This window comes from Rhodamnia argentea, chromosome 11, assembly GCF_020921035.1.
Source record: "Rhodamnia argentea isolate NSW1041297 chromosome 11, ASM2092103v1, whole genome shotgun sequence".
NCBI classification, from domain to species: Eukaryota; Viridiplantae; Streptophyta; class Magnoliopsida; order Myrtales; family Myrtaceae; genus Rhodamnia; species Rhodamnia argentea.
Genome location: NC_063160.1, coordinates 14,642,983 through 14,667,927, shown reverse-complemented (window position 1 = coordinate 14,667,927; position 24,945 = coordinate 14,642,983). Strand labels below are relative to the sequence as shown.

General features: G+C 42.5%; 4 protein-coding genes across 8 annotated transcripts; 1 reads left to right on the top strand and 3 right to left on the bottom strand.

Moving 5' to 3' along the window:
* Positions 1–1,069: 1,069 nt before the first annotated feature.
* On the top strand, positions 1,070–4,472 carry LOC115736304. 3 transcript variants are annotated; one of them, XM_048272626.1, is made up of 7 exons: positions 1,113–1,253; positions 1,364–1,471; positions 1,996–2,056; positions 2,196–2,331; positions 2,480–2,807; positions 3,315–3,443; positions 3,537–4,472. In XM_048272626.1, exons 4-7 carry the CDS (start codon positions 2,242–2,244, stop codon positions 4,004–4,006), a joined length of 1,017 nt encoding a protein of 338 aa, XP_048128583.1. In that variant the 5' UTR covers positions 1,113–1,253; positions 1,364–1,471; positions 1,996–2,056; positions 2,196–2,241; the 3' UTR covers positions 4,007–4,472. The 3 variants fall into 3 exon arrangements, with proteins under 3 accessions (XP_030523793.1, XP_048128583.1, XP_048128584.1); XM_048272627.1 differs by having other exon boundaries at positions 1,364–1,491; positions 1,995–2,056; XM_030667933.2 differs by lacking the exon at positions 1,364–1,471 and having other exon boundaries at positions 1,070–1,253.
* On the bottom strand, positions 4,113–6,283 carry LOC115736306 (RING-H2 finger protein ATL80-like). Of its 3 annotated transcripts, none has more exons than XR_007196934.1 (3): positions 5,591–6,282; positions 5,517–5,556; positions 4,113–4,193 (listed from the first exon to the last, which is right to left on the bottom strand). XR_007196934.1 is itself a non-coding variant. In XM_048272660.1 (2 exons), the coding sequence occupies exon 1, from the start codon at positions 6,201–6,203 to the stop codon at positions 5,616–5,618; it is 588 nt and encodes a 195-aa protein (XP_048128617.1). In that variant the 5' UTR covers positions 6,204–6,283; the 3' UTR covers positions 5,411–5,559; positions 5,591–5,615. The 3 variants fall into 3 exon arrangements, 1 of the variants encoding a protein (XP_048128617.1); XR_007196933.1 differs by having other exon boundaries at positions 4,129–4,193; positions 5,517–5,559; positions 5,594–6,282; XM_048272660.1 differs by lacking the exon at positions 4,113–4,193 and having other exon boundaries at positions 5,411–5,559; positions 5,591–6,283.
* A 5,862-nt stretch (positions 6,284–12,145) lies between these two features.
* Positions 12,146–16,656, bottom strand: LOC115736303 (MLO-like protein 10). The gene is made up of 15 exons (XM_030667931.2): positions 16,262–16,656; positions 15,663–15,720; positions 15,365–15,576; positions 14,978–15,094; positions 14,613–14,673; positions 14,436–14,524; positions 14,264–14,338; positions 14,083–14,171; positions 13,939–13,988; positions 13,826–13,866; positions 13,565–13,738; positions 13,249–13,284; positions 13,083–13,150; positions 12,836–12,896; positions 12,146–12,699 (listed from the first exon to the last, which is right to left on the bottom strand). Exons 1-15 carry the CDS (start codon positions 16,394–16,396, stop codon positions 12,274–12,276), a joined length of 1,692 nt encoding a protein of 563 aa, XP_030523791.1. The 5' UTR covers positions 16,397–16,656; the 3' UTR covers positions 12,146–12,273.
* Positions 16,657–18,845: 2,189 nt separating this feature from the next.
* On the bottom strand, positions 18,846–22,356 carry LOC115736463 (MLO protein homolog 1-like). Its single transcript, XM_048273028.1, has 13 exons — positions 22,231–22,356; positions 21,987–22,044; positions 21,643–21,881; positions 21,426–21,542; positions 21,253–21,313; positions 21,060–21,145; positions 20,830–20,904; positions 20,570–20,658; positions 20,307–20,490; positions 20,007–20,180; positions 19,685–19,720; positions 19,441–19,569; positions 18,846–19,268 (listed from the first exon to the last, which is right to left on the bottom strand). The coding sequence occupies exons 1-13, from the start codon at positions 22,354–22,356 to the stop codon at positions 18,846–18,848; spliced, it is 1,797 nt and encodes a 598-aa protein (XP_048128985.1).
* Positions 22,357–24,945: the final 2,589 nt, after the last annotated feature.

Below are 24,945 nucleotides of genomic sequence, written 5' to 3'. Positions count from 1 at the left end.
TCCTTGTCTTTGACCCAAAATCATGATTTTCAAAAAAATTGTGATGGTTATTTGAAGGATAAATATGTCATTCCATCGCTTTTTTTCTTTTTGGTCAATACTATCAAAGATTCTAAACTGGTACACCCCCGATAAATGTACTTCAAACTAATTTTTTTTTACTATAAAAAAATCTTAAATTGATGCACTCGTGATAAATTTGCCATCCATTAACTTTCACCTAAATTTTAACATCAAATTTTAGACCAAAAAAAGAAAATACACCATCAAATTATCGAGTTGGATGACACACGATAGTTGATAAATGTAATACCATTCATTTGTCACATATATATTAATTTGAAATTTTTCGCAATTTTAATCCGTTGTCCTTTTTCCTAAATAAAAGCAAACCCAAACATTTTCTTCACGGTCACTTTCTACCCTTCCGTGACATCGAAGAAATTCTTTTCTTCAACCTTTTATTTCATCACTGTCATTCTCTTGGCCCACGAATAAAGTCCTTCCTCACAATGAAGAAAAACATCTTGTCCCCTAAGTTTTTCGTTTCGCAAATTGCACCTTACGTTTCAATTTTTTTTTAAATTACTCCCTGACTTTTTGAATCGGTGATAACATCACCATAGCCAAATTTTTCTCACATAACTAACCCCGTGACTAGATGTGATTAGCTATGAAAAAAAAAGAATTACACATGGACTGCTCAAATATATGTTCCAAAATCGTATATCAATGTGCATTTGGCATTAACTTCGGTCGTGTTCTTGTGGAAAGTTTAGTCCCGTGCTCTCGCATGCTGTCACGTGGTCGGAACTCTAAGCAAAATTTAGCCGGAGTCGACATAAAAGGGACACATTGTGATCACTTTCTTAAATTCAGGGGGGCAAATTGAGAAAATTGAAGCATCGGAGGGCAATTCGTAAGAACCCGAAAAACTTGGGGGCGATAATGTTATTAGTGTCTCGCACAGTGTTAAGGTTAGGATTGAGCCTCATTTGATGCAGCTCTCCCCAATTTTCGAAGAAACGATTGAGGGACTGAAAGTTTCATGCAATCGGTCACAATCAAAGACGACGACGAAGAAGAAGATCCCCGTCTTGCTTCAACTGTAATCTAGGGTTTCCTTTCACGAACCGATCTCTCGGATCCAAATAAGATGCAGGTCGACGGGAAAAATGATAATTCACTCGAGAACAGACCCGGAATCTTCGTGATCGGACCATCCGGCGTCGGCAAACGGACTCTTCTGTCTCGTAAGTTCAGCTCTCAACTTAAGCTAGTGACTCAAGTCTGTGTTTCCTTGTGAAAAGAAGGTCCTTTTTTGTCCATAAATGATATTGGTATTGGGTGGTGTCCTATGTAGTTGAAGGCTGCAAGTGATTGGAGTCTTGGGTTTCATTCTCATTATGGGTCAATTGAAAAAAAAAAAAAAAGAAGGAAAGAAGGGTTGACGAGCTCGATCTGTGACAAGGTCGCTGGATTTGCTGCCTGACTTGTGCTTGCTTTCTGTTGTGCTAGTTTGATGTTCCTTTTCTTGCTAATGATTTTGCCATTGGTATTTTAACAATTTGGTGAATATATAGGCCATTTTTTTTTTTTTTTTGTTAGGGGTTTGCTTTTTGTTCCTTTGCTTACTTAAGAGTTGATGCATCTTGACGTGCTGGAGGTGGAATTTAATCTGCACATGTTTTGGGGATTATGGTAGGAATTGTTCTTATGATAATCTAGGTAGTTGAACCCTCATAAAAGATGCAAAACCTTAGAAGAAAGGACTGAAGTGTTGCGAAATGCAAGTTTTAAGATAAATTCTTCGTCGCTTCCAAGCTTGTGAAGATTACTGTATTGGTTTGCAATGGATGTTCTGTACATTATTTTAGCTTATCTGTGTTGTTTCTCTATCTTTTGCTTGCTGTGAGGTAAATTTTCGGCTGCATTCGTGTTCTGCATATTGAAGTGTCCCGCTGACTTAATGCTTACAATATTTGTTGATATTAGGGTTGCTATCAATTGATATTGAGGAAGGTCCTGACCCATCGCCGGACGTAGTTGTCCAGGGGTATGTATGCATCAAGCTTTTCTCTAGTCAGAAAATTTCTGCAGAACTTTTTCTTTCTGTCATGTTGAGATTATTTTCATTGTCATTTGGACAATTTCTGGTGCATCTTTATGGTACTTGATTGGTTCCAGCGAAACAGGTGGACTATAAACACAAAATACTACAGTGCGGATGTTTCTGTATGGATGGCCCATCTCCGTGATGATTTCGATGCACAATCCCTGCCTATTCTCGGGAAGTTGGATGCCTTGGTGATGGTTTTTGACTTGAGTAAGGTCAGCCTCTGATTGACTTATGGTCTGCTTCAGTCTAAATCTTTTACTTTTCATCTCTGGGAGATCTTCTCAAACAAGTGCTATGCTGGCATGATAGCCTCTGTATTGGTGTAGATGAACTTATCATCCTCTGTGCCCTTATCTGCAGCCACCGTCCCTGGCTGCACTACAGGACTGGGTATCTAAGAATGATATTAGGAATTTTGAGATATTGTTGTGCGTTGGGAATAAAGTAGACCTTATTCCTGGTCATCCAGTTCATGCCGAATACAGAAGAAGGCTGCAAAATGTTGAAGACGACTCTGTCGATTATTATGCAGAACTCAGTGACTGCGGAATCTCCGAGACTGAGGGAAGTAGTTTACTGGGTGGCGATGAATCTACCTTACAGATTGGAAAATCATGTCTGGACTGGTGCATTGATCACAATATTGAATACATCGAAGCTTGTGCTTCCAATGCTGACTTTGACAAATGTATGATCCTCTTTTTCACTGTGATGCATTAATGTATAATTGTTGTCTGTTCTTGGTTTTGCACTCCATTCATTTTTACTTAGAAATAGTATGGTCGTTGTGTTCTCGTGAACTGTTGAAGGACAATTTGGTCCTCTACTCTGATTTTCCAATTAATCTAGATATTAAGAAATGCTAAATATTGGACTAAAGGAGCTAGGTCTTTACTAAATCCATGAACATTCTTATTCTGCATATACATTGCTTTTGAAGGCATGAAAGTCTTGTTACGCATGTATTGTACTGTGTAGTCTTTTGCATATTCAAAGGCGTAGTAACACTTTTTAGGCTATTGGTATAAAGTATGACTTTTGCATCTTTGTACTGCAAGATTGAGTTATTAAGTTTGTTTTGTTCTATATCTTATATTTGGGGTTGTCGTCAGCGTTATCTTTGAGTATCTTTGGGTAGTTTATTGTCTTTCTTGCCTATCGAATTCAGGGAAGTAAAATACTGTACCTTTCACAGGCTTATCAGTTGCTGGCGATTCACAAGGAGTTGAACGTCTATCTGTTGCACTTTCTTCTCATATGTGGCCTGGAATGATACTGAAATCTGGTGAAAAGATAAGGGAACCATCATTGCCTGAAAGACAAGGTTTCCTTTACACCTTTTTTTAGATTAAAATTTCCCCATTTCTTTATGATTTGTTTTGGAATCCTGATTGTTATGTTTGTCACCTTTCTACAGAATCATCAGAAGAAGAATCGGATTACGAATTGGAATATGAAATTCTGTCGGCGGGTTCAGCAGAGCCCTGGAATGATACAGATGAAGGATGGGTCTCAGCTAGTGGTTCTACAGTAACCTCAAATGCTGGTGGATCAACTGTAGCTCGGAATACTTCTGTCGTAGAAAGTGATCATGAACATGGAGAAAGTTATGACAGGAAAGATGAGACGGTCTCAACCTCGGGGACTGCCTTAGTGGACAAAAACAATGATGCCGGATCATCAGTCACAAAAGACCCCGAGGAATTCACAGAGCCAGACCTAGATAATCAGATTGACTTTGAGGATCTGGAACACTTGATGTCCGAGATAGGGAATATTCGCAGTAACCTGCGGTTCATGCCCGACTATCAAAGGAGGGAAATGGCTGCGAAACTTGCCATGAAAATGGCCAGTATGTTTGGTGGAAGCAGTGATGACGAGGAGTAACATACTAGTGCATTCCGCAAAGCAAATATTGTGAAGTCAATCTTTCCAGGAGTTATGCAGGTTATGGTGAAAAGATGTCAGTTTGAGTTGTATGGCTTCAGTTGGTCGAGATCGGGATATTTCTGGCCTTCAAGCCTGTGCTCGTGCCATGAAATGGTTGTCAATTTGTGCCAGCGAAGATATGAAGTAAGTCTCTCTCTATCCGTTAATCTGCTGGGAATTTTGAATACTTATTGTGGCATAATTATTGTTGCTGCTGGAGACAAATGGCTATTTGCACATGAAGCTCTTCATCTACTTGCCTAACACTTATGGAGAGTTTGTCCATATTTTTCTATCTATGTATGCAAATGGAAGAGCATTATGCAGAGTTTTGCCCGTTGTTACACTACTTTTCCTGCGAATTTTGCCTCAGGATCGATACATGATGATTCAAACCTAAGAGGCAGGTCGCCGATAACAACTCTCAAGTCTTAAATGCCTTTCTGTACTCACAAGTGGACTCTTAGTACACATGCCAGAAGTCACGAATGAACGTGACTTCTTTCGATATGGCTGAGTCATCCAGAAAGTTAGGCGTGCCGTGTTGTGTAATTTAGGTATCGCAATGATTGTGATCCTTAAAGGGCATTATTCCGGGAGAAAGAGTGACAGTGGGATTGTTCCTTCTTTTTTTTTTTCTTTGGCCCCTCGGAGTTCCGTATGCATGTTCGAGGACAACCTCAACAAGTATTGTCATTTTCCTCTTAGTGCTTTTCGCGATCATGCTTACCAGTTAAGTAGAATCAACATACCGCCATTCCCTTTTCTTCTTAGATAAGGAGCACAATGTCATTGTCACCTCGAGTGCAAGGATAGTCTTTCACACCCTTTCTCTAGAAGGATAAACCTCGGATAGTAGTTCGGTCCCACGTCCAACTATGAGAAAGTAGTGACTTGTGAGATGGCTTTTGATTTTATTTATTTTTATTTTTTTGACTTTTTCGGCCACATAGAAAGATGCCTTTTTTAGTTCAAAATCGCTACTTTTTCTTATCACTTGATTCCGTCTCTGGATAAGAAAAGTTCGCGGGTTAACAGCGAAAGCGCCATTCGTCGAGAATCATAAGCACATTGTGCATGTTTACCATACTTGGTAACGAGATCGATTGAGCGCTTGATTGTCCAAATGTGATGATCAACTTGATCGAATATGGAATGGTAGGGGGAATGATGAAGGTTTAAAGTCCTAGTTTTGAAAGTGATTCTAGCATCCCAATCAAGCATGTGAACAAAGGGGGCTATACGAGTCCACCCGTTAATTTTGTACAAACAAAAGAGCTATTAAGCGAACGAGGAATGATCGTGATTTTTGTCCGGTCAATCGACAATGTGATAAGGAGGAAGGAAAAAAAGAATTAAAAAAAAAAAGAAACACGTTCGTATTTTTCAGGGGTCAACGAGTGTGTACTCGCCTAATAAAAATCCCTTATTACAATCCTGTTATTAACTTTCTGATCACATGTACAAACTCATTGACCGAGGTCAATCCTCAGCATCCCCAAAAAAGAAGAGGAGAAAATGACAATTACAGAAGAGGAGGAGAGAAGAAGAAGAACCCATTTTCCTTTTAAGGCAAGAAACTGTTGCTGTTACCGCCGTCTTCTCTCGCCTTGAGCTGAGCCTCCGTCCCGTCGCCGGGGACGGCCGGGAAATGGCCGCACTTCTGGCACCGCGCCACGACCAGGATCTGCCGGCACGACGGGCACGACGAGTGGGACCGCAGCCACTGGTCAATGCAGCCCACGTGGAACCCGTGGCCGCACTGGGGCAAGAGCCTCACCTCGTCCCCCTCCGAGAACTCGCCAAGGCAGATGGCGCATTCCACCGGGAACCTGGCGGCGCCGACGGCAGCTGCTTCTTCGAGGCCGTACACGATCTTGGGGAGCGACTGCAGCGCCTTCCTCTTGAGGCCCCTGTTGGCCGCCGGGGGGGGCCGCGGCGAGGGGGCGGCGGGGCCCCCGCCAGCGCCGCCTCGGCCGGGGTAGCGTCGGAGCCAGGCGCAGCGGGCGACGGCGATGAGGCCGACCACGCAGATGAGCGCGCAGAGGAGGACGGCGAGGATGACGACAAAGTCGGACTCCACGTCCAGGACCTCCGGCGGGGGCGCCGCGGCGGCGGAGGCGGGTTTGGTGGGAGGTGAGGGAGAGCGGGTCATGATGGGGGATTATGTATTGATGAGAGGACGGAAAAGTTCCCTGCAGGGAGTTGGGATGTCGCACTTTATAAGTAGTGAGAGGAAGACGACGAAAATGTGAAGCAGCAGATGGAGCAGCAGATGGAGCAGCAGGAGAGAGAGAGAGAGAGAGAGAGAGAGAGAGGATAAGAGCGGATAAGAGAGAGAGAAAGGACCCGCTGGCCCTCGGATGCTACTTCTAGCTCTAGGGTCTGTTAAAAGCTAAAATTGTGGTAATTTCCATCACTTTTGCAGGGAGTAATTTAATTCGATATTTACTAATTTTTTTTTTAAAGAAGGGCAATCTATTTTCTAAGCGCGACACGTCATTCTTCAAAATATAGAAAATTTGGATGCGTTGAGATACGCATATTAAATGCATATAACAATATCGGCGACGAGTTTCTTTTTTTTTTTTATTAAGAATTTGCGATTATATTTGTTTGGGACTATTTGGATATATTAATTTTGGTGTGGCTAGTTATATAACTTAAATATATATATTTTGGATAAATTTACATTTTGACATCTAATTTATTGAAAATATTTAAAATTGATCCCGTGCGTGTCCGGATCTTGGACTCGCGTGACGCCGGCATGTCCGGAGTTCTGACCATGTGTCGGATGTCTAATACATGTTGATCACGTGTTGGTCGGGTGTCGAAAAGTGTCGGATGCGTGTCGGTGTCCGACACTACACGGAGGCCCTAGGAGAGTATCCGTGCTTCCTAGCTTATTTCCACTCTCATCATGGCTAAAACACACATTTATTAATTTTAAAGTTTAAAGTGCCCTCAATTGAAATCATCAACTAAGTTGGCCAATTTTAAAAGTCTAAAGCACCATTAGTGTATCTAACGAAATGGAAAGGAGCAAATTTAATAATGTCCTTATTAACCTGCATCCCACGGCTGCTTGATAAATATCTAAGCAAGGGCTAATTATCATTTACTACATTTTCTCTCACTCTCGAACTATATACGTCTCTAACGTATTAGATATCGGAATATCCCCTTATTAAGTTTCGTTAATAAGGACGCGAATGATAATCATTATGTTTCTCTATTTCTGTTTTAAACTTATTTCTGAAATAGATTTAAAGTTGAAATCCATTTGGTAGTGTAATTTCATTTTCTATTTTTAGAACAAATTTGTTTCAAAAATAGAATTGGAATAGAAATAAGAAGCTAAAATTTTTAGCTTCTCTATTTCTAGAACAGAAATGAGATATAAGAATTCTTCTCATCGCTCACTCCTTCTCTCTCGAGTCCCGATCACCGATTCACCTTCCGCCAATCGCGGGTCCGTCGGTGCCGTTTGCCCGATCCTCTCGGTAGCGCGCCCGGTTCTTTGTCCATCGACTCGTTGTTCGTTGGTCCCTCGGCCACATGTCCCAGTTTGCCAACTTGTCAATCATCCGATTGCCGATCACCGATTCACCAATCCGTTGTTCGCCAATTCGTCGTCCGCCGATCGTAGGCCACCGCTCGCCAGTCCGTTGGCCCCCTGTTTTCCGGTTGTCGGTTTGCTGTTCACCGGTCACCTATCCCCGATCATTAGTTTGACAATCCTATAGTCGTCGGCTCGCCGATCCACCGATTGCTCGTCTGCTAACCCCCGATCATCGGTCTGCTCACCAACAATCCGCCGGTCGTCGTCCGTCGGCCCCCGGTTGCCAATGGCTGATCCTTCGGTTGCAGTATGTAGTCCGTATGTCCACCGACCCCCGATCTCCGATCGCCGATCTGTTGGTTGCCATCTGCCGACAACCCTAGAAATTTTATATTTTTATCAAACAAATTTTTATTCCCAAAACAGAAATCTTGCATCGATATCAAACACGTTTGTTTTGCTCAGAAACTCATCCAAGAATTAGAAATACAAAAATTCATCTCCGGCCAGAAATTGATTTCAGAAACAGAATGGTTATCATTCCCACCTTATGCGTCTCAAACGTGATTGTAAATAAAATTTTTTTTAATGAAAACATAGCTCAATATACGATCATACAATTTCTTTGTTAAATATGATTAATAAGTGTCTCGTCGTGAAACTCCATGATATACGTCACGTTGCAACGTCGTAAATTTACACTAACTTTTCTATGCCGTGATTTCGCTACAAATGTTTTTTCTTTTTTCTTGGGGGTCCAATTTGAACACGATGCGTACATCGAAAATGAATCAAATAACTCTTGAATCGGCTTAAATCACGGAAACAAGATGACAACACGGCTTGAACACCAACCAAAGTCAATGGGGGTTTGGATTTAGGATTTGGAGGCACCCCGGCGTATCCAGTGGATTAGAGAGAAGAAGAGCCACCTCAGGGGGGAACGAAACGAGAGAGGTGAGTTCCAACTCAGTGTCAATAATTATGCGATTGATTCTATCGATAAAGAAATTGAGAAGATGTGGTTGTTAGTTAGTATCACAGGTGCGAAGTTCAACTCTCGCACCTCGGCAAAAATCGAAAAAAAGAGAAAAGGGAGGATTAGAGGTATATATTCAATGGCAATAACATTAATCTACTCAAAATTAAGGGTGTGCAACCGGATCGGATCGGACCACCCAAAAAATAGGTCCGAAAATCGATTTCTACTCAAATCGGTATGAGTACATGTTTTAATTTTTGGGAACCAGCTAGATCTGGTCCGATTCCTCGTTCTAAGTGAAGACCCACCCTAGAATTGGACCGGACTGGACCAAACAAACAATAGGTCCGAAAATCGATTCCTTGTTCTAATCGGTTTGGGTACATGTTCTAATTTTGAGGGACCACCTGGAACTGGTCCGATTCCCTGTTCCAAGTGAAGACCCATCCTAAAATTGGACCTATTTTGAGCTTCTATTAAAAAAACAAAAAATCCTAATCTCGCTCGCCTCATCTCCTTTATTTTTGGTGCATTGTAATTTCTATTGTCCATGTTGAGGATCGTTCCTTTTACCGGATAGTGAGTTTTATTATTTAGTTTTTTTTTACTTTAAATCGTTTTATTATTATTCATATTATTTTGTTGAAAAAAATAAAAAAAATAGGTCGTTAAAGAGATTTTAGAATCGGATCGAAAAAAATAGAGTAGAGTTCCAAAATAGGGTACGAGAGCAGAAAAAAGGTAGATATCATATTTTAAATATTAAAAATCAGACTATTATAGGACAGGTTTCACGTTTTAAATTTAGTACTTATCCGTCCGGTCCGGATCATGCTTGGCCCCTGACTCAAACCCCAAATCGAGAGCCCTTTGTCTGCCACGACGGGGGTTATCTGGACCAGTTTCCACGGCTTTTGTTAAAACTTTGGTAATTCGCACGTGTCCTCAAGAGCCTGGGGACACGTGTCAAAGATGGTCAACAGAAATTGGCCAAAAACTTCAAAAGTGAACCTTCCTCAAATCCCTCCCTCCCACCAAACTTGACCGTACTAGTGGGGAGTGGGGCCGCCGCGCGAGCGGCGGCCAAACATCCATGTGCCCGTGGGCCCCCACACACACACTCTCTCTCTCTCCCTCCACTTTGGTTAAAACTCAATTTGGCCTTAATATGAAAAGAATCGGGAGTACGTTGCCGACAAATCGAGTCAAATGCATTATGCGAAGTATAAATCGACGACGTAGGAGCCGAAGCTTCGATAATTCAATCCGAGCGCGGAATATTATTATATGACCCTATCTGATAGTAGCCATTCGAAGATAGTGTGTAGTCTACATTCCCCACCATCATTTTGAAGGGATTTATCAGAACCGAATCAGACGATCACACGGAGAATCAAGAAAAATTGGAATGACGCACGAGATTACCCAAATTCATCCCAAGATTAGGGTTACGTCCCGCAAAGAGATTTCACTATATTTTTTTGTTTACGACCAATTCGACTCATACAATGATAAAATCAAGCAAAATATATATGCCTCAAAAACGGGATAAAAAACCTAAAACCTCTTAATTTCAACCATACGGGCCAACTTAAATAAAAGCCCAAACCCGTAGAGGGAATACCTCTGAATTTTGCATTTCGAATTGAAACGAAAACGACTTTAAGGGTTTTACTCATATCTAAAATCATACGTGATTTTAATCTCTCTATATATTTGATAGTGCATGCCAAGAAATAATGATCCGCAAATTTTGATCTCGTCTCTTTTTTATTTAATTTTCGTTTTTGCCATGGTGTCTCTCCGATTAATTAAAGCGAGACTCCGGATGCCACGTCCGCCCCGGTCGGCGCTTCGCATGATGCACGTGAGCAGAGCGATTTGAGCTCGTCCGTTAGAGCCGACGGAGTCGACAGGTTTTGAATCTTCGTGCTGTGGAAGAGCCAACTGTCTTAAAGTAGACGTAGATTATGTATTAGAGCGCGAGAGCAAATGACAATTACGGCGGAAAATGAGGGAGGATTAATTACTAATTGATGAGGATGGTTGGGGCGACCACGGATGATGATGTCCTTAAGCTTTTGGGAGTCTGGACCACAGAATACCAATAGTCATTGAATGATCAAAAAGCGAAAGTTCTTCAATTACGTACTTCCTAAGTTTGGTAACCATAAGTTTTGATTTTTCAAAATATCTCGTTTAAAGCTCGAACTGATCTACCTTTGATAACTCCGACGTGGAGTGCTTATTAACTGTGCTTCGTTTTCTCTGTTTCCTTATTGTCCACTGCAATAGAAAACTGACAGGGAGACGCACAATCTTAATGATATTATAATTATCGACTGTTTTTCTATTGATTTAACAGTCATCCATTCATTGAGGGCGATCGATTCCAGAGTGAATTGCTTCCTAACCTGAAATATGAAACCGGACCAGTGTGGTTGATTCCCAATTTGTGGAACCGGAAATCGGCCCACCTAGTAAATGATCCAACCGAACCGGTCCGATCCGTTTTCAAGGTGGATCCAAAAAGGTTTGTGATTTCTTTATTTTCCAATTTTCTATTTCCTACGGGACTGTAGATGTGTTTTTTTCCCCATACGGATATGAACGACGTTTTTGTACAAGTTACAAATCTTTTGCACGTAGTTATCAAATCAACATCTACATATCGCAACTAAAGTTAAAACATGGATATTCATGGGGGCAAGTTACTAGATTCTCGGCAATACTTTATCGGAAAATTTTCAAATAAATGTATAAAGTGAATATGATTTTAAATAAGATTCTAAAGTGACATAACAGTTTCAAATAAAAGCCTGAAGTAGCCATGCGGTATAAAAAAAAGGTATCACATCAAGGGCATTTTCGTCATTTAGTATTTTGGTTTTTTTTTCCTCTTTTTTCTTTGTTTTTTTTTTTGTTTTTTCTAATTGACAAAAAAAGCCCTCCCGCTTGTGGCGGCCACCCGATCACCAGTGGGGTGTCGGTGAGGTCGCCGAGTTGGATAGTGGGTGCGTGCGTGTATGTGTTTTTTTTTTAACTTTAGTGTTTAAATTTTTTAAAAAGCAGCAGAACAAGGAAAAAAAACAAAGAAAAAAATCAAAAAAGCAAATGACAAAAATACCCTTGAGATTAGCCCGTTTTTAAGACTACGTCACCACTTCAAGCCTTTATTTGAAACAAAATTTATTTCGAATTTTTGTTTGAGAAAATAAAATTACTTTAGACTTTTATTTAAAATAAGAATTTATTTCAATTCAGAAAAGTGCGATAAGAGACAGAAGGACGAGTCAGCCGTTGCACTGCGATGAAATTTGAGGGACATCACATGACGTAATATAAATCAGAAAGTACGTTGCGTATGACGTGTCACAATGACGTGGATCGTGCACAAAAGTAACTTTTAACTTACCGAAAGACAACCTTAAACCCAATGTCGAAGGCATCGAGCCACTCGTTTGTTTCTTTCATATAAGCGTCTGATTATTATCAAATTCATTGGAATGCGATAGATGTCAGTCAATCTGACTTTTTCGCTTGTGTTTTCTAAACTAGAACTTGTGGTTTACACATGATGAAGATGTACATGCCTAACCATGTTGGTCGACGATGGATCGATTCACTACGATATGATACAATAGTACGAAAAACCGGCCGCCGCCACCGCAGTGGTTCTCACGGCTCTCTTTGCGGGGCCAGCTTGACGAACGAGAAGTCGTCCCCGTTGCCGGTTCCCTCCTCCCTATGGGAATCGCCGATCTTGATAGTGTGGTCGTCATCGCCGTGATCCGCCCTGGTGATCAGATTAGCTGCTGTCGACGATGTCGGCGACAAGGTGTCGGCGTCGTAGTCGGACACGTCGTGGTCGTCGTACGAGTGCGAGCGGGTCGAGTGTCCGGTGGTTCTGAAGCGGCGGAGGGTGCGCCCGGAGGCGTTGGCGAGCGAGGGGCTCGAGCTCACGCTTCCGCCGAGGGCCACGGCGGCGGCTGCAGAGGACTTCCCGCCCTTGCCGAGCCTCCTCTTCTTCGCAGCCATGTGCCACTTCCTAAGCGCCCTTGAGGTTTGCTCATCAAAGATCGATTTCTTCGTGCACGACCCCATCTGATTGAATTTTTTTTTTTTTGGTTTATTTAATGAGCATAAGATGATCAATTAGCATTTAGTAATAATCAGTACCAAATTGTCAAATTCTTGGGATGAACAAAGGCCGTGGAATAGAATCTTGGTGAGAATTTACCTGAGTGACAAGAGCATAGAGAGGGAGAGTGATGTAGCTGCACACAAATAGCACACCCACACTGCAAAATTTCCAGAAACAGAAACGTTTCAATCCGTCAGCTGAAACTCGGAAGGATCGACGAAGGCGGCTTCGGAACGCCGGAATGTCATGGAATCCCCGGAATGCATAAAGACCATCGGATATATCGAAGGGACTATGATCTACATGACATGGAGAGAGAGATGACCGAAAAGGGAGAGTTTACCCTAAACCCGCTTTGATGACAGCAAGTGTGAAGTTTGCATGGAAGCAAGATTTCAACCCGAACGAGTACTGCAAGGAAAGAGAATTCGGCGGTTTTAGACGATGCCGACAAAGGCGATGAAGCCGCAGAAAGTGGGGTGGGGTCTGTAGAGATGAAGCTTTCATACCCAAATCCACAGGAAGTATGTTATCTGGAATGCATTCTGTTCAAGAGAGATGAGAAAAGCTCAAGTCTAAATCAGAACGCAAACAAAAACAAGAGAGCAAGTCATGCCATCTTCCAGCATAGGGAAGATTGTCAAAAGACATTGCATAATCAGACAGTGAACAATGCAGCTGCCATCGACAGAGATCTTTCGGACCCGAGCTGTTGTTTAATGAGGTTCCGTTCCATTGTCGGACTAAGTTTCAGACCCAAACTTTAGAGGAAGATTAGTTCAAAATGAAGATCATCCTAGTGCTCACGTACTGAAAAAGAAGTACCTGAAACAAAGCGAAGTGGATCAGTTGAAGAACTAGCTGAGGGCGACCGAACCAAAAGTATCTATCCGAAGCCTGCACAAGAGGAATTCCTTGGACCACAGCATGTCTATCGATAATTTCGAGGGCCATCTTCGTCAAGATAGCTTGAAGCTTTGTCCCGACAGCCAAGATTATCTGCAATACATTCGTATGGTGATGTTTATTGTTCATCCTCATCTCCTAATCTTAATCAAAACCACGCAGAGGGAAGCGGTTTCTTACGACCACAGGGATCAGTGATGCCCAAAACAGTGCCTGCCATCCTGAAAGTTAGCGCTGACGGTCAGGAACTCCAATTCATAATGAGAAAGAGTTTTCCGAGAAGAACAGCATACCTCTGACATTTAGAAGCAAGAAGATAACGAATGACGCCCACAACACAGGGCTGGCAAGATTCCAGAAAGAAATGTCAGCACGATTTTCAGACGCAGGGTTACCACAATCAAACTAGTAATCAAAACAACTTAGTAGCTTGTTACCTTACTCCTACTATGACCTTGAAATCGTCTTCTAATGACCTCTTGATGTACTTTTGGAAGTTAAATTTACTTCCTGGCGCTAAATGGACCTGCATATATTGCATTTGGAATTCTTAAGCAGCGACAGAAAAAAGCGGGCGCGCTGGGACGACCTGGGAGTTGAACAGAGCAGAAGGCTTACGGTGATGAAACCGTTGCGCAGCGCCAGGTAGTCCGCCTTACCGACAGACTTGAAAAACTGCCTAAAGAAGCATCCCTGCAAACAAAGGTGGCATCGGAGAAATCAAATGCAAACCGTGTCATGCTACAATAGCGTGTCGTCGTGAAAATGCCTTATGTTAGCCGTGACTCACAATGTAGAAGAAGATGGGAGTTCTCGTCCAGAAACTGGTGTGCGCTCTAATGAAGGAGGTCTCATGAGCGAGCCTGAATCGAGATGGATCTGCACTATCATGAACAAGTCAGACATGAAATTAGAAATAATAAGAACAAGGGTCGAGATTTCATGCGGCTAGATTGAGACACTATACCATTGGAGAACTCGTAGTCGTGCGATGTGGTTTCTTGTTCCCATTGCTTCCAGCCACGAATCTGCCCATGATACACATTGGCAGCAAGTTAAAAGTACAGACAGTCAGGAGGATCTCGTTTCAGATATCCACAAATGGAAAAAACTATCGACGGCCCCTCGTGTCACACACTCTGAGATATCAAGATTCAAGACTCGAATGAAAGTTGAAGCATTGTGTTTGAACAATTATTCTAAAGCTGAACTCGCTATCTTCGTCCTAAGAACTGTGATTGCGTATGTCCGTCAAACAGGATAGCCAGTCGTATCCATCTCGTCAACTAGCAGGATGCTCAATCTCTTGTGCACCAGGACATCTTTACAAACCTTCAGTCGCCCGAGTGTCATTGTGATTGCGCTGTACAGCACGTGAAACACTGCCAAGAAGAATATCAGGATGTGAAGCTGATGCAATCCGTTGATTGATATAAGCGGTTCTTGCCCCTGTAACCACAAAAGAGTAATGCTGAGGTAAATTCAGGGAATCCTGCAAAAGCGATGCGATCTTAAGGGGAAGGAAAGGACTGATTACTACACGAAGGCCGGTGTGCCGACAGCAAAACTTTTTGTGAAGATATGATTTAAGGAACGAGTTCGGTAAATCTGTACTAGAGGAATGGAAGGTCTGATTGCAACTCTTGTTGCGCAAGTAAGCATTATTTTGACATATCTGATAAGAAAACAACCATGGAAGAAGCTCATGTCACGCAATACCATCTTGCAACTAGGAGCGTAGCTACCGGCAGCCAAGGATCTCCTCTCGTACCACAGAAGTTTCCGCTGTCCTCCTTTCAAGGACTTGTCGTATTTATTGTCCTTGCGGCACGGCAACATAGTGTCTGCGACCTTTTGGGGAATGCATATTCTAGATACATAACTCTGACCGAAAGTGAGGAGCAATGAAATGAAGCCCAGGATCATCAGCTCTGCACACCAAAAAAAAAGGGGATGAACTCCTCAGTCCAAACATATCTGCTTTTAGGAACAAGAAGCGCGATATCCACCGTCTTACCCGATTTGACCTTGTCCAGAGCCTCATATAAAGCTCTCTTGTGCCTCTCTGTGAGCCACTGAATTGCAAGCCAAGTTAGGAACAGAGCTCAAACACTGGCTCAACTGCTTAACAGTTCATCATTAGAGTAACAAGAACACTTTTTCGCAATCGATGTCCAATCAAATAAGCAGATTGTTGCCATGCCAAGCTACTATTACTGAGTATTTTTCATTTTCGATGACATGGGTATCCGAACTTTTTACTCGAGTAATCTCCAGACATGCACGCAAACTGTCCGGTCACGTCCATATTCGAGTGAGACGCTCAACACAAGGCGGTAGCCTGTAAGCAACTAGGCGTGGCGGTGGCCCTGTGCTTACTCTTAACTGGAAATTCGCACTATGATGAATCGTACGAATTCGATTTCGTTTCAAATGGAAAAATTTTCCATCATCAGGGGTCCTCTTTCCTGTCACGGGAGCTTATTTTCCCTCAACAGAAGCAGCTCAGGAGGCAAGAACAGAGAGGCGTAAAAGAAATACCAGTCGAGCAACATCAAGAAACGCACCAAAACGTAAATAGAACAGAGAAGATGAATTTCCAATGCTTGAGCGTACCGTTCCAACTTTGTGCAGGAACTTCTCCAACACGAGAGAGATGACGATGAATGCAGCACAAACAATCGCCACAGCCCATGTTGGGGTCTGATCCAGCTCTCTCGCCTGGGAACCGCTGCTGTCCGATCCTGCCATGGCCTTCTTCTTTGTTTTCCCTTCTCTAGGAACAAGAACGGAGGAAGACTCAGAAGATGTTTTTCCTCAAGGTCCTCGGGAATTAATGTCTGGTCAGCTTCCAATCACTGCAGGACGAAGACCGAGCTTATCTCGGTGCCGTGTTCAGGACTCTGAAGAGAAGTAAAAGCTCAGTACAATTCATGCACGGAGGGGAGTTTCGAAACACAAAAGGAGATATTTGTGTCTTTCTTGGGGTTGTCCTATCTTTAATGGGTGAATGTCGGTTTTTTTGGTTTTTTCTCTGCCAGTGCCCGAAAAGTCCACGCTTCTCTCCCACGTAACCGCAGAGTCAAGAAGAGAATGTGGAGACTGGAGACCAAGTATGGGAACTTAGAAATATCCAAGCCCAAGTTGATGATGTGTTAGTGTTCTAAATCCAACCCAGAGTAATCACCATCTAGACACGGTCGGCTAAATCGACCCCATCGGCAGGAGCATGATTCCGACGCGGTCGAGTTCGAAACTCAAGGAGCGTGCATCGAAGTCGATCTCTGTCCCTGAATTGCTTATGTTGTACACTATGGTCCCCAACTTAGGTCATCTACCATTGTGTGCTGCTTTCTTTCACGGGGGTTTCTTTCCCGGGTGGGGTTCTGCTCAAGTTGGATACGGAAGAAATTAAACTCAATGACCGAAACTTTAGGTTGATCTTTGGATCTTTTCCCCTTCAATTCTGTCTTGTTCTTCCAACTCTGGGAGGAGTTTCCGACGGGTGTAGGCAGTGCTGTTATCGCTGTCGGGACCAATCACATCATGCCTGTCTTCTTCATGCATCTCCATACGTTCATGCAGAGATTATCCTTAACAGCAACACGGCGGAGAGCCTCTTGGACTTTTCAGCTGTTGCTGCAGGATTTTTTTTTTTTTTTTATCAAAAAATGGCGTTGAGAATTGGAGGTAGGGCCATGCATATGTTGTCGTTTAGTTTATTCTAATGAAATCACTAAACTTCGGTTTAGGATACGACTCTCTAAAGTTCTGTCCATGTCACTATAATCGGCATGGTATCAATCGGGACCAAGTGAGTGGCTGTAGGCGAGACACCGGCTACAAGAGTCATTGTTCGATGGGCCCATACTTGTCACCGGTGTTCTTGCAGGTCATACTTATTGATGATCAGTTATCGATAGGAGATTGCTGCCGGTTGATGATTGTCATAAATCATAATGAAGTTGATCAAGTGCTAAAGGCCAAGATATCTATTGAAAGGTATCAACAGACGACTTTAGGCAAAGCGTTGCGTATTTTGAATTTGATTAAATTTTTTGTTGAAGTATATCAACCGTTTTCCTCGTGCTCCGGTGATATGTCATGTCCGGAATCGCCACAGAACCTGTCTCCTTTTCTAGAAAATCGAAAAAATGACATTCGATGAAATATATTTTCATTGTCGAGTCGAATTCCGGCAAAACAATTGCAAAATCTGTTGTCGCCTTATGCAGTATGTCTAGGAGTGATAATTAGAGCTATTTGGTTATACAGTGGATAGTTAAGTCACCTAAAGACGTTTTTCAATAATTTACAGCAATTTTACTTATTTCATGGAGAATATAAGGATGGAGAGAATGCAAAGTTTAAATATGGACTTAAACTAATCCAATTTACAGATCATGGTCTTTGACCTGTACGTATTACATCACTGGAAAAGTTAATCTCGCTTTCGTAATATTAAAAAAACTGTACATATACATCATGAAAGGTCACTCGTCACATGTGAAAATATCACGATAAAAATTACCCCTTTCTTTCTACGTGACATATTCAACGCTAAGTTGTTATAGTGTTTACGTAGGATGTACCATAGACTCGGAGGGTCCGCGTCTTGGAGCCTACATCAGGTATCACTCCCGGTTAATGTTTCGAATCTGAAAAGCCCAAGAAATCCATCACTACCTTAGCCAATGTGTCGCAAATTGTTCGCGCTCTCTCCCACTCCACACCTTTGAACACACCGAACAGGTTGTTCCAGCTCGATACCGTCAAGAATTCCTATTTTATTTTCGTTAGGCCCGGCCATCGACTGAACTTGGAACCGCCTTGCAACCGGCTTTGGCGGGGTAGTATCCAGCTCTTTGTTTGGAGCCTACCCACCCTCGCAACGATCACCTATGATCGAGGTCGATATAAAAGTAATGGAAAAATGTAATGTGAGAAAATAAATTCTTCTAATATAACTTCTTCCCTTTATTTTATTTTTTCCCAAGGATAAGTTCCAATTTTGATGGAAAGCATTGAGCGCAGGTCTGTCCTTATGAGGCAAAGCAATTGACAGAAAATCTCTCTTCGAATCAATTAGACAAAGGGAACTGAGCCAATTAGAATTATTGAACTCCACCTGGAAATTTATCTTACACGCTTGTTGTACCTATGACTAAACTACCTTTGACAGAAAGAGGTCTGATCTTCCTTAACCATGAGAGAATGAGAAATCGTTCTGGATATCACCCCCCTTGTGGCGGCCATTGTTGTTGTCCTGTCGCCCTCCATGTTGATCTGGAACTTGTTGATGATGATGGTCAGGGAAATGGGTTGGAGGAGGAGGGCCTTCATAATCAGAGAGCTCAGTCTCAGAGGTGTAGCTCCTGGGAGAGTTGAGCACGCTCTCCAAGTCGTTGGTGGAGGAGTTGTGGTTGTGCTTGTGGAGCAAGTGCAGGGGCGACGAGCCGCGGCTCGGCGTCTGGTCGGGGCTCATGAACCCCGAGTGCTGCGACACCGATTGGTCTCCTTCCTTCTGCCTCTGCTTCTTCCTCTCCCTTGCCGCTCTCTGCCAGTTCTTCAGCGCCCTTGCCGTCTGCTCCTCGAATATCGCCTTCTTCATGTGCGACCCCATCTGCACCGAAACATGTTAGCAAGTCTCTCTCATGTTGTTCTTGTGCTCCCATCCTCGATAGTCATGCCACGGGCCGATTCGACACTTACTTTCCTAGAGTTTTTTTCTGTTCATTTGAAGCTATTACATGCACTAGGTAATGGGACATGGATCAGGCCTAGTGAGTACTCACCTGGGTTACTAGTGCATAGAGGGGGAAGGTGATGTAGCTGCACACAAATTGAAGGACCACGCCGAGAAAAACTCGTGTGAAGACCTCAACCACTCGCTTGTGGAAGCATGAATTCATGCCGAACTCGTACTGCATTTTGGAGGTCAGTCGAGGTGAATTGACACAAAACAAGTCACTAACGTTATAGAAAGCATGTAATTCACAGGAGGAAAATAGGCGAACGCAAATCAAAGAGAAAGATTACCCATGTCCAGAGAAAGTTGGACATCTGAAATGCATTCTGTGTAGGAAAAAAAGAAAGCAGTCAGATATAGGACTTGGCCAGATTTCAGCTTCTTCGAAGGACGATGATCGTTCTTTCTATAATGATGTTGGAGAAATAACCGAATCTCATTCGCATGATCGTTTGGTTAAGTTATGTGCATATATGCAAGTTGTTGTGTTTCTGCATAATTAGATTTGCTGGAACTCAATCTATGAATTTAGGACAGATGAAAATATCGTGATTGGCCCTTACCAAAAAAAAAAAAAAAATATCGTGATTGTTGATCAGACATCTCCATTACCTGGAACAAAGTTAAATGTATCAAGAACAATATGAAGTCCGGCCGGTTGAACCAGAAGTACTTGTTGTTAGGCTCTACGATCGGAGCTCCTTTCACCACGGTGGTTTTATCTTGAATTTGATGAGCCATCTCCATTATAACAAGTTCGAGCTTGGTACCAACTAGCAGTAGTATCTGTCGAATGTACAAAGGTCAAGGAACTTATCTTATTCCCAAGATCTATACATTGATATCGTATTAGCCCGTGCTTTAGGTATGGAAAGATTCAACTCAAGAACATGAAAATGTGTCTTACAGCTAGAGGTAGGAAAGAGATGATTGATAGGGCAAATGAGTCTGCAAAATAAAAAGGGGAATCATCCTGTTAGTACAAATCTCGATATTAATCGCGAGGATGCCTGTGGGAGATGGTGGTTTGCACAAAGCTGTCTTACCGTAGACATTGGAGAGCTCAAAGAGGATGCAGCAAATCCATAAGGGTATACTGCGAGAAAGAAGTCTCATTCGAACGCTCAAGTGCGCAAAATGTAAATGAGGCGACATGACAAGGTAAAAAATCTGACCTGATTCCCACAACCACTTTGAAGTCATCTTCCATAGACCTCTTAATGTATTTGTGAAAGTCGAATTTGCTGTTTGGAGCTAAATGAGCCTGAAAAGATCCGCGGAGCTTGTTAGTATAAAAGAGTTCCTAGTTCTTACATGAGGAAACAGAACATCTTGATAATTATCAATTGCCAAAAGCATGGCAGTTGTCTCAATAGTCTTTTTAGATGTCTTACTTAACACATTAGTAATCACAGAAACATGGGAAACAACTTACATTGATGAATCCATGCCTCATTGTCAAATAGTCAACCTTTGAGACTGAACCAAAGAACTGCCTGAAGAATGCCACCTGCAAAATTCCCAGATGTTCTCTGTCAGCCGGTCAATTGGACGTCAATGTTCGAAATTAGACTGGAAGCTTCGTTTATCCAATGAGGGCCCGGCAAATTCATGAGCAACGCTGCGGGAACATCATTTGAGAGGTCTAAGAATAAAGAATCTTACAATCCATCTGATGCCAGGAGTTGTCGAAAGGCCACTATGTCGTCTAACGAAAGATGTTTGATGAGTCAATCTGAATCTTGAAGGATCTGCAGGAATAACCGACAATACCATCATCGGTCAAAGAGTCCAGACTTAGAAGTCTTGTACTTTTTAAGTAGGAAAAAGAAAAGCAAGCTGGCCTCTAGATGATTACCATTGTTAAACTGATACTCCAGGGAAGTTGTCTCCTCTTCCCATGCCTTCCATTTCTTCATCTACTCACAAAATTTAAATCGAACGGTACTTCATCATTGATAAAATAAATAAAATAATTCTACAGACATTTCAAAGTTCGATTTATCTAAGAACGGGACGGAAGTGTCCTACTTTGGCTTTTGCCAGGCAAATGGTGATGACGCTGTAGAGAACATGAAAGACGGCGAGCACGAATATGAAAATGTGCAACTGGTGCACCCCTGACGTCGAAATCAATGGTACCTTGCCCTGAAAAAAGCAATCCATTAACCAAGGTCAGAAAAATCATTCGCATATTGTGAAGGAAAACCCTTTTTTTATGCTGTGATAATTTATGTATTCCTTTTACATGTTTGGAACAATGGCCGCCGGTGTCTCCAGGAGCTAGAGATCGTCGCCACAAGACATCCTCATCGTCCCACAGCAATTTTCTCCCATTACCGGGATCCTTGTCTTTGTCGAGCTTCCCCTTGTCCTCCCTTTTACAAGGAAGCATGATCTTCGCGTATTTCTCAGCAATACATACCATAGAGATGGGTTGCGTACCCACAGTGATGAGCAGAGATATGAAGCCCAGTAGCATCAGCTCTACATGATAAAACAGTAATCAGTGTTGGGTCCGAATCAGGCTCAAGTGCTCAAAAATGTCTTGAAAGCGTAGTTTAGATAGAGAAGTCGGCATGCACTAGTTACCAGATTTGATTTTCACTAGAGCCTCGATCATGGCCTTCTTATGGCGCTTCGAAAACCACTGTCACAGGCGAACAATCGACATCAGAAAGCGACCCAACCAATGATTTCACATAATGCGAGTACTTAAGCCATGAATATTATCTGATCAACATCTAGCAGTGGCCTTCAGGACGTGTGAAACATCAAGAATCCTCGAGTCAAGACTCGATCATACAAGTCATCTCGTGTCGATCAAAGATCTCACCTTTTCAAGAGAATGGATGCCATACTCGATCACAATCGAGATGATAATAAACATGGCAGACACGACTGCGACTGCCCAAGTGGGTGTCTCCTTCAGTGACCTCTCATCTCCTGCTTTAGGAGCCATGGCTGATCAAAAGAGCACTCCTAACGCCAGGACTGAAATTGCCAAGTTCAAGAAACCTCTGCAACAAGAACCGCTTTCCGAGTTTCACAGGAAAAACTTGGGCAAGAAATGCACGTTCATGGTCCTGGAGTGACTCATATATGTAAAGCACGCCAATAAGCAAACAAACACGTTGCCGGCTTGGGCGCCGTGCCTGTTTCAGGCAAACCACAAAGCACTGATGCTGACGCGTAGATCCCATCATTAGAGCCAAAACCAGAAATATTATACTATTTCATCCTAGAATCTGGAGGCCAATCGCGATTGGATCAGCGATCGCGATATCGTAATTGGCGAAGCCGAAGTATGAATCAGTCTTCGAAGTTAAAAGGGTCTAACGCAATGAAAGCTCCTCTTTTGGCTTCGCTCGGGCAATGTGGAATTGGTAACTCAGGAGGAATTGAAGCGTGTGTTTCAGCCGCTTCTTGTCGGCATTGCTCTTGTCGAGAGCCCCTTCCCCGTTTGAATAAATGTTCCTGGACAGACTCTTGTTCAGCCTCTTCTTGCAGGGGTCTTTGCTCTGCCGAGGAGGATCTTAGGACCGGGTCTTCTGTCCTGGACTCCTGGGTGTGTGCCACGTGGCGCTCTGCATATTTGCTTGCACTCGTATGTCCCGTAGCGATTCGAAGGTTCAGGTGGAACTAAGTGTTGACCTAGTTTGTGCCTTTGGGTGAGCAGGACCCAGCTAAAAATTACTTTCTTTTTCTTTTTTTTTTTTTGCTCCTTTATTTGTTCAATAATAATTGATGTTTCTTCGTGTTTCTGTTTTCTGATTTGCTGGGATGATTAATCAGTCAAAGCTGACGTGCCTCATGATGACGTGCAAATCCTCGTCAGCATCTGTAACCAATCTCTTTGCTCCACTCCACCCGTGCAACTTTTTTTGTTACTATTTGCGACGATTCGATCACTGATTCGTGTGGGTTAACCTCAAAGTTGGATTAGGTCTTCACTCATGAATAGCAATCACAAATTCTCTCTCCGATGTGGGACTTGACGTGTCGTAAACTCCCGATGACAACTTAGTTCAATGAGAGCGACTAGGGTGAGGAAAAGAAACAGACAGGGTCGGCCTGTTCTGGGCGATTTCCGCGGTAACCGGTTCAGTTCTCGATTCAAAGAATATGGAATCAGTGAATATTAGTGTAGTTCCCTATTTCGGGAGTAGACCCACACACCCGAATTGATTTTTTCTCTTGCTCTTATTATTCAAAATTTACAAAACTCTAATTCCTCTCACTCTCACTTCTCTCCGTCTCAATCGTGCAGTGGTCATGCCTCCCTCGCGGCTTGACGCTTCTCACTTCTCTCAGTCTCATTTACACTCGCTCCACTCTAGGAATAGAGAAAAAAAGATACGGCCAATGTCTAGACCTACCTCGGAACCGAACCGAATCAATCGATGCTATTCTATATGGGTCCAGGACCGGATGAGCCGGTTCTTGATTCCACAAACTAGAAACCTACTCTTCTTATCTTGTTTCCAATTTTAGGGTAGTAACCAACTCACCCTTGAATCGATTATTTCTAAGGGCAATGGGCAATATCACTTGTCCAAAAGATTTTATGTCCTTCAATAACTCTCATCTCTTGTAGACTTCTACTTTATTTCTTTGCGAGGCGTAGGAGTCAAACCCCACACTTAAAAGCTAAGCGTCCCCAACCCCCAAATTCCCTTAACACGCATGCCCAATGAATGATGGCTATTTCTCACCCAAGCTCTTTGTCAATGATTTCCGATCAAACAAGGTGGCAAAAGGCCTTTAGCATGAGGCATATATTTGTTTAGAAAAAATGTATTTTATGCATCGATGACGTGATCGATAGGTTCGACCACATGATAGATGGGGGCATTATTACCTTTCCTTTGCAGTCATTTAGGGTGCCTTTGGTAACATTTCTATTTTTTTTTTTTTTCTGTTCTTTTGTTCCCCGGAACAGAAAAAGAACATAAATTTTTGTGTGTACGTTAGTTCATTTTTCTATTCTCTAGAATAGATCAATGGTCAATGAATAGATTTAGAACAAAAAAAATAAGTAATAAAAACCTACGTTTTTGCTCTCGGGAACAAAAAGAGAAATAAGCTCATCGTAACTCAACCGGACTCGGCACTTGATCGGCATATACTTAAGTCCTCTCTCTCTCTCTCTCTCTCTCTCTCTCTCTCTCTCTCTCTCTCTCTCTCTCTCTCTCTCTCTCTCTCTCTCTCTCTCTCTCTCCAGAAGACCATTTTTACTTTTGGCTTTCCTTAATATACATGTCATCAAAATAAAATGAAAATAATCCATTTAATTTTTTGTAAATCTCTGCGTTAAGATTTTTCTTTTAGCACTCTTGGATACATTTTACAGAAGACGTATTGAAAAATTCATATGCAACATGCAAGAATTGACAACATCGGAAGAACATTTAAATTCATATTCTAATGTTTTGTATCTACATATATGAATTATGTTAACACTTGAATTGTTTTTTAGGTCCTATTTTTCATTTATCGGAGGTGGGTGTGTGGGAGTCGACTAGGAGAGCAGAGTTATATATTATCTTTT

What these genes read in the sequence shown, in the direction of transcription:
- LOC115736304 (XM_030667933.2), top strand. Translation starts at nt 1,157, where the DNA reads ATGCAGGTCGACGGGAAAAATGATAATTCACTCGAGAACAGACCCGGA. An exon ending in CCGGACGTAGTTGTCCAGGG is followed by an intron (nt 2,057 to 2,195) that starts GTATGTATGCAT and finishes CCAGCGAAACAG; the next exon opens with GTGGACTATAAACACAAAAT. An exon ending in TGGTTTTTGACTTGAGTAAG is followed by an intron (nt 2,332 to 2,479) that starts GTCAGCCTCTGA and finishes CCTTATCTGCAG; the next exon opens with CCACCGTCCCTGGCTGCACT.
- LOC115736463 (XM_048273028.1), bottom strand. Translation starts at nt 22,356, where the DNA reads ATGGCTCCTAAAGCAGGAGATGAGAGGTCACTGAAGGAGACACCCACT. An exon ending in TCTAGTGAAAATCAAATCTG is followed by an intron (nt 21,882 to 21,986) that starts GTAACTAGTGCA and finishes TTTATCATGTAG; the next exon opens with AGCTGATGCTACTGGGCTTC. An exon ending in TGAGGCATGGATTCATCAAT is followed by an intron (nt 20,659 to 20,829) that starts GTAAGTTGTTTC and finishes GGATCTTTTCAG; the next exon opens with GCTCATTTAGCTCCAAACAG.
- LOC115736306 (XM_048272660.1), bottom strand. Translation starts at nt 6,203, where the DNA reads ATGACCCGCTCTCCCTCACCTCCCACCAAACCCGCCTCCGCCGCCGCG.
- LOC115736303 (XM_030667931.2), bottom strand. Translation starts at nt 16,396, where the DNA reads ATGGCAGGATCGGACAGCAGCGGTTCCCAGGCGAGAGAGCTGGATCAG. An exon ending in CTTGCTTCTAAATGTCAGAG is followed by an intron (nt 13,867 to 13,938) that starts GTATGCTGTTCT and finishes GCTAACTTTCAG; the next exon opens with GATGGCAGGCACTGTTTTGG. An exon ending in CATACTTCCTGTGGATTTGG is followed by an intron (nt 13,151 to 13,248) that starts GTATGAAAGCTT and finishes CTTTCCTTGCAG; the next exon opens with TACTCGTTCGGGTTGAAATC.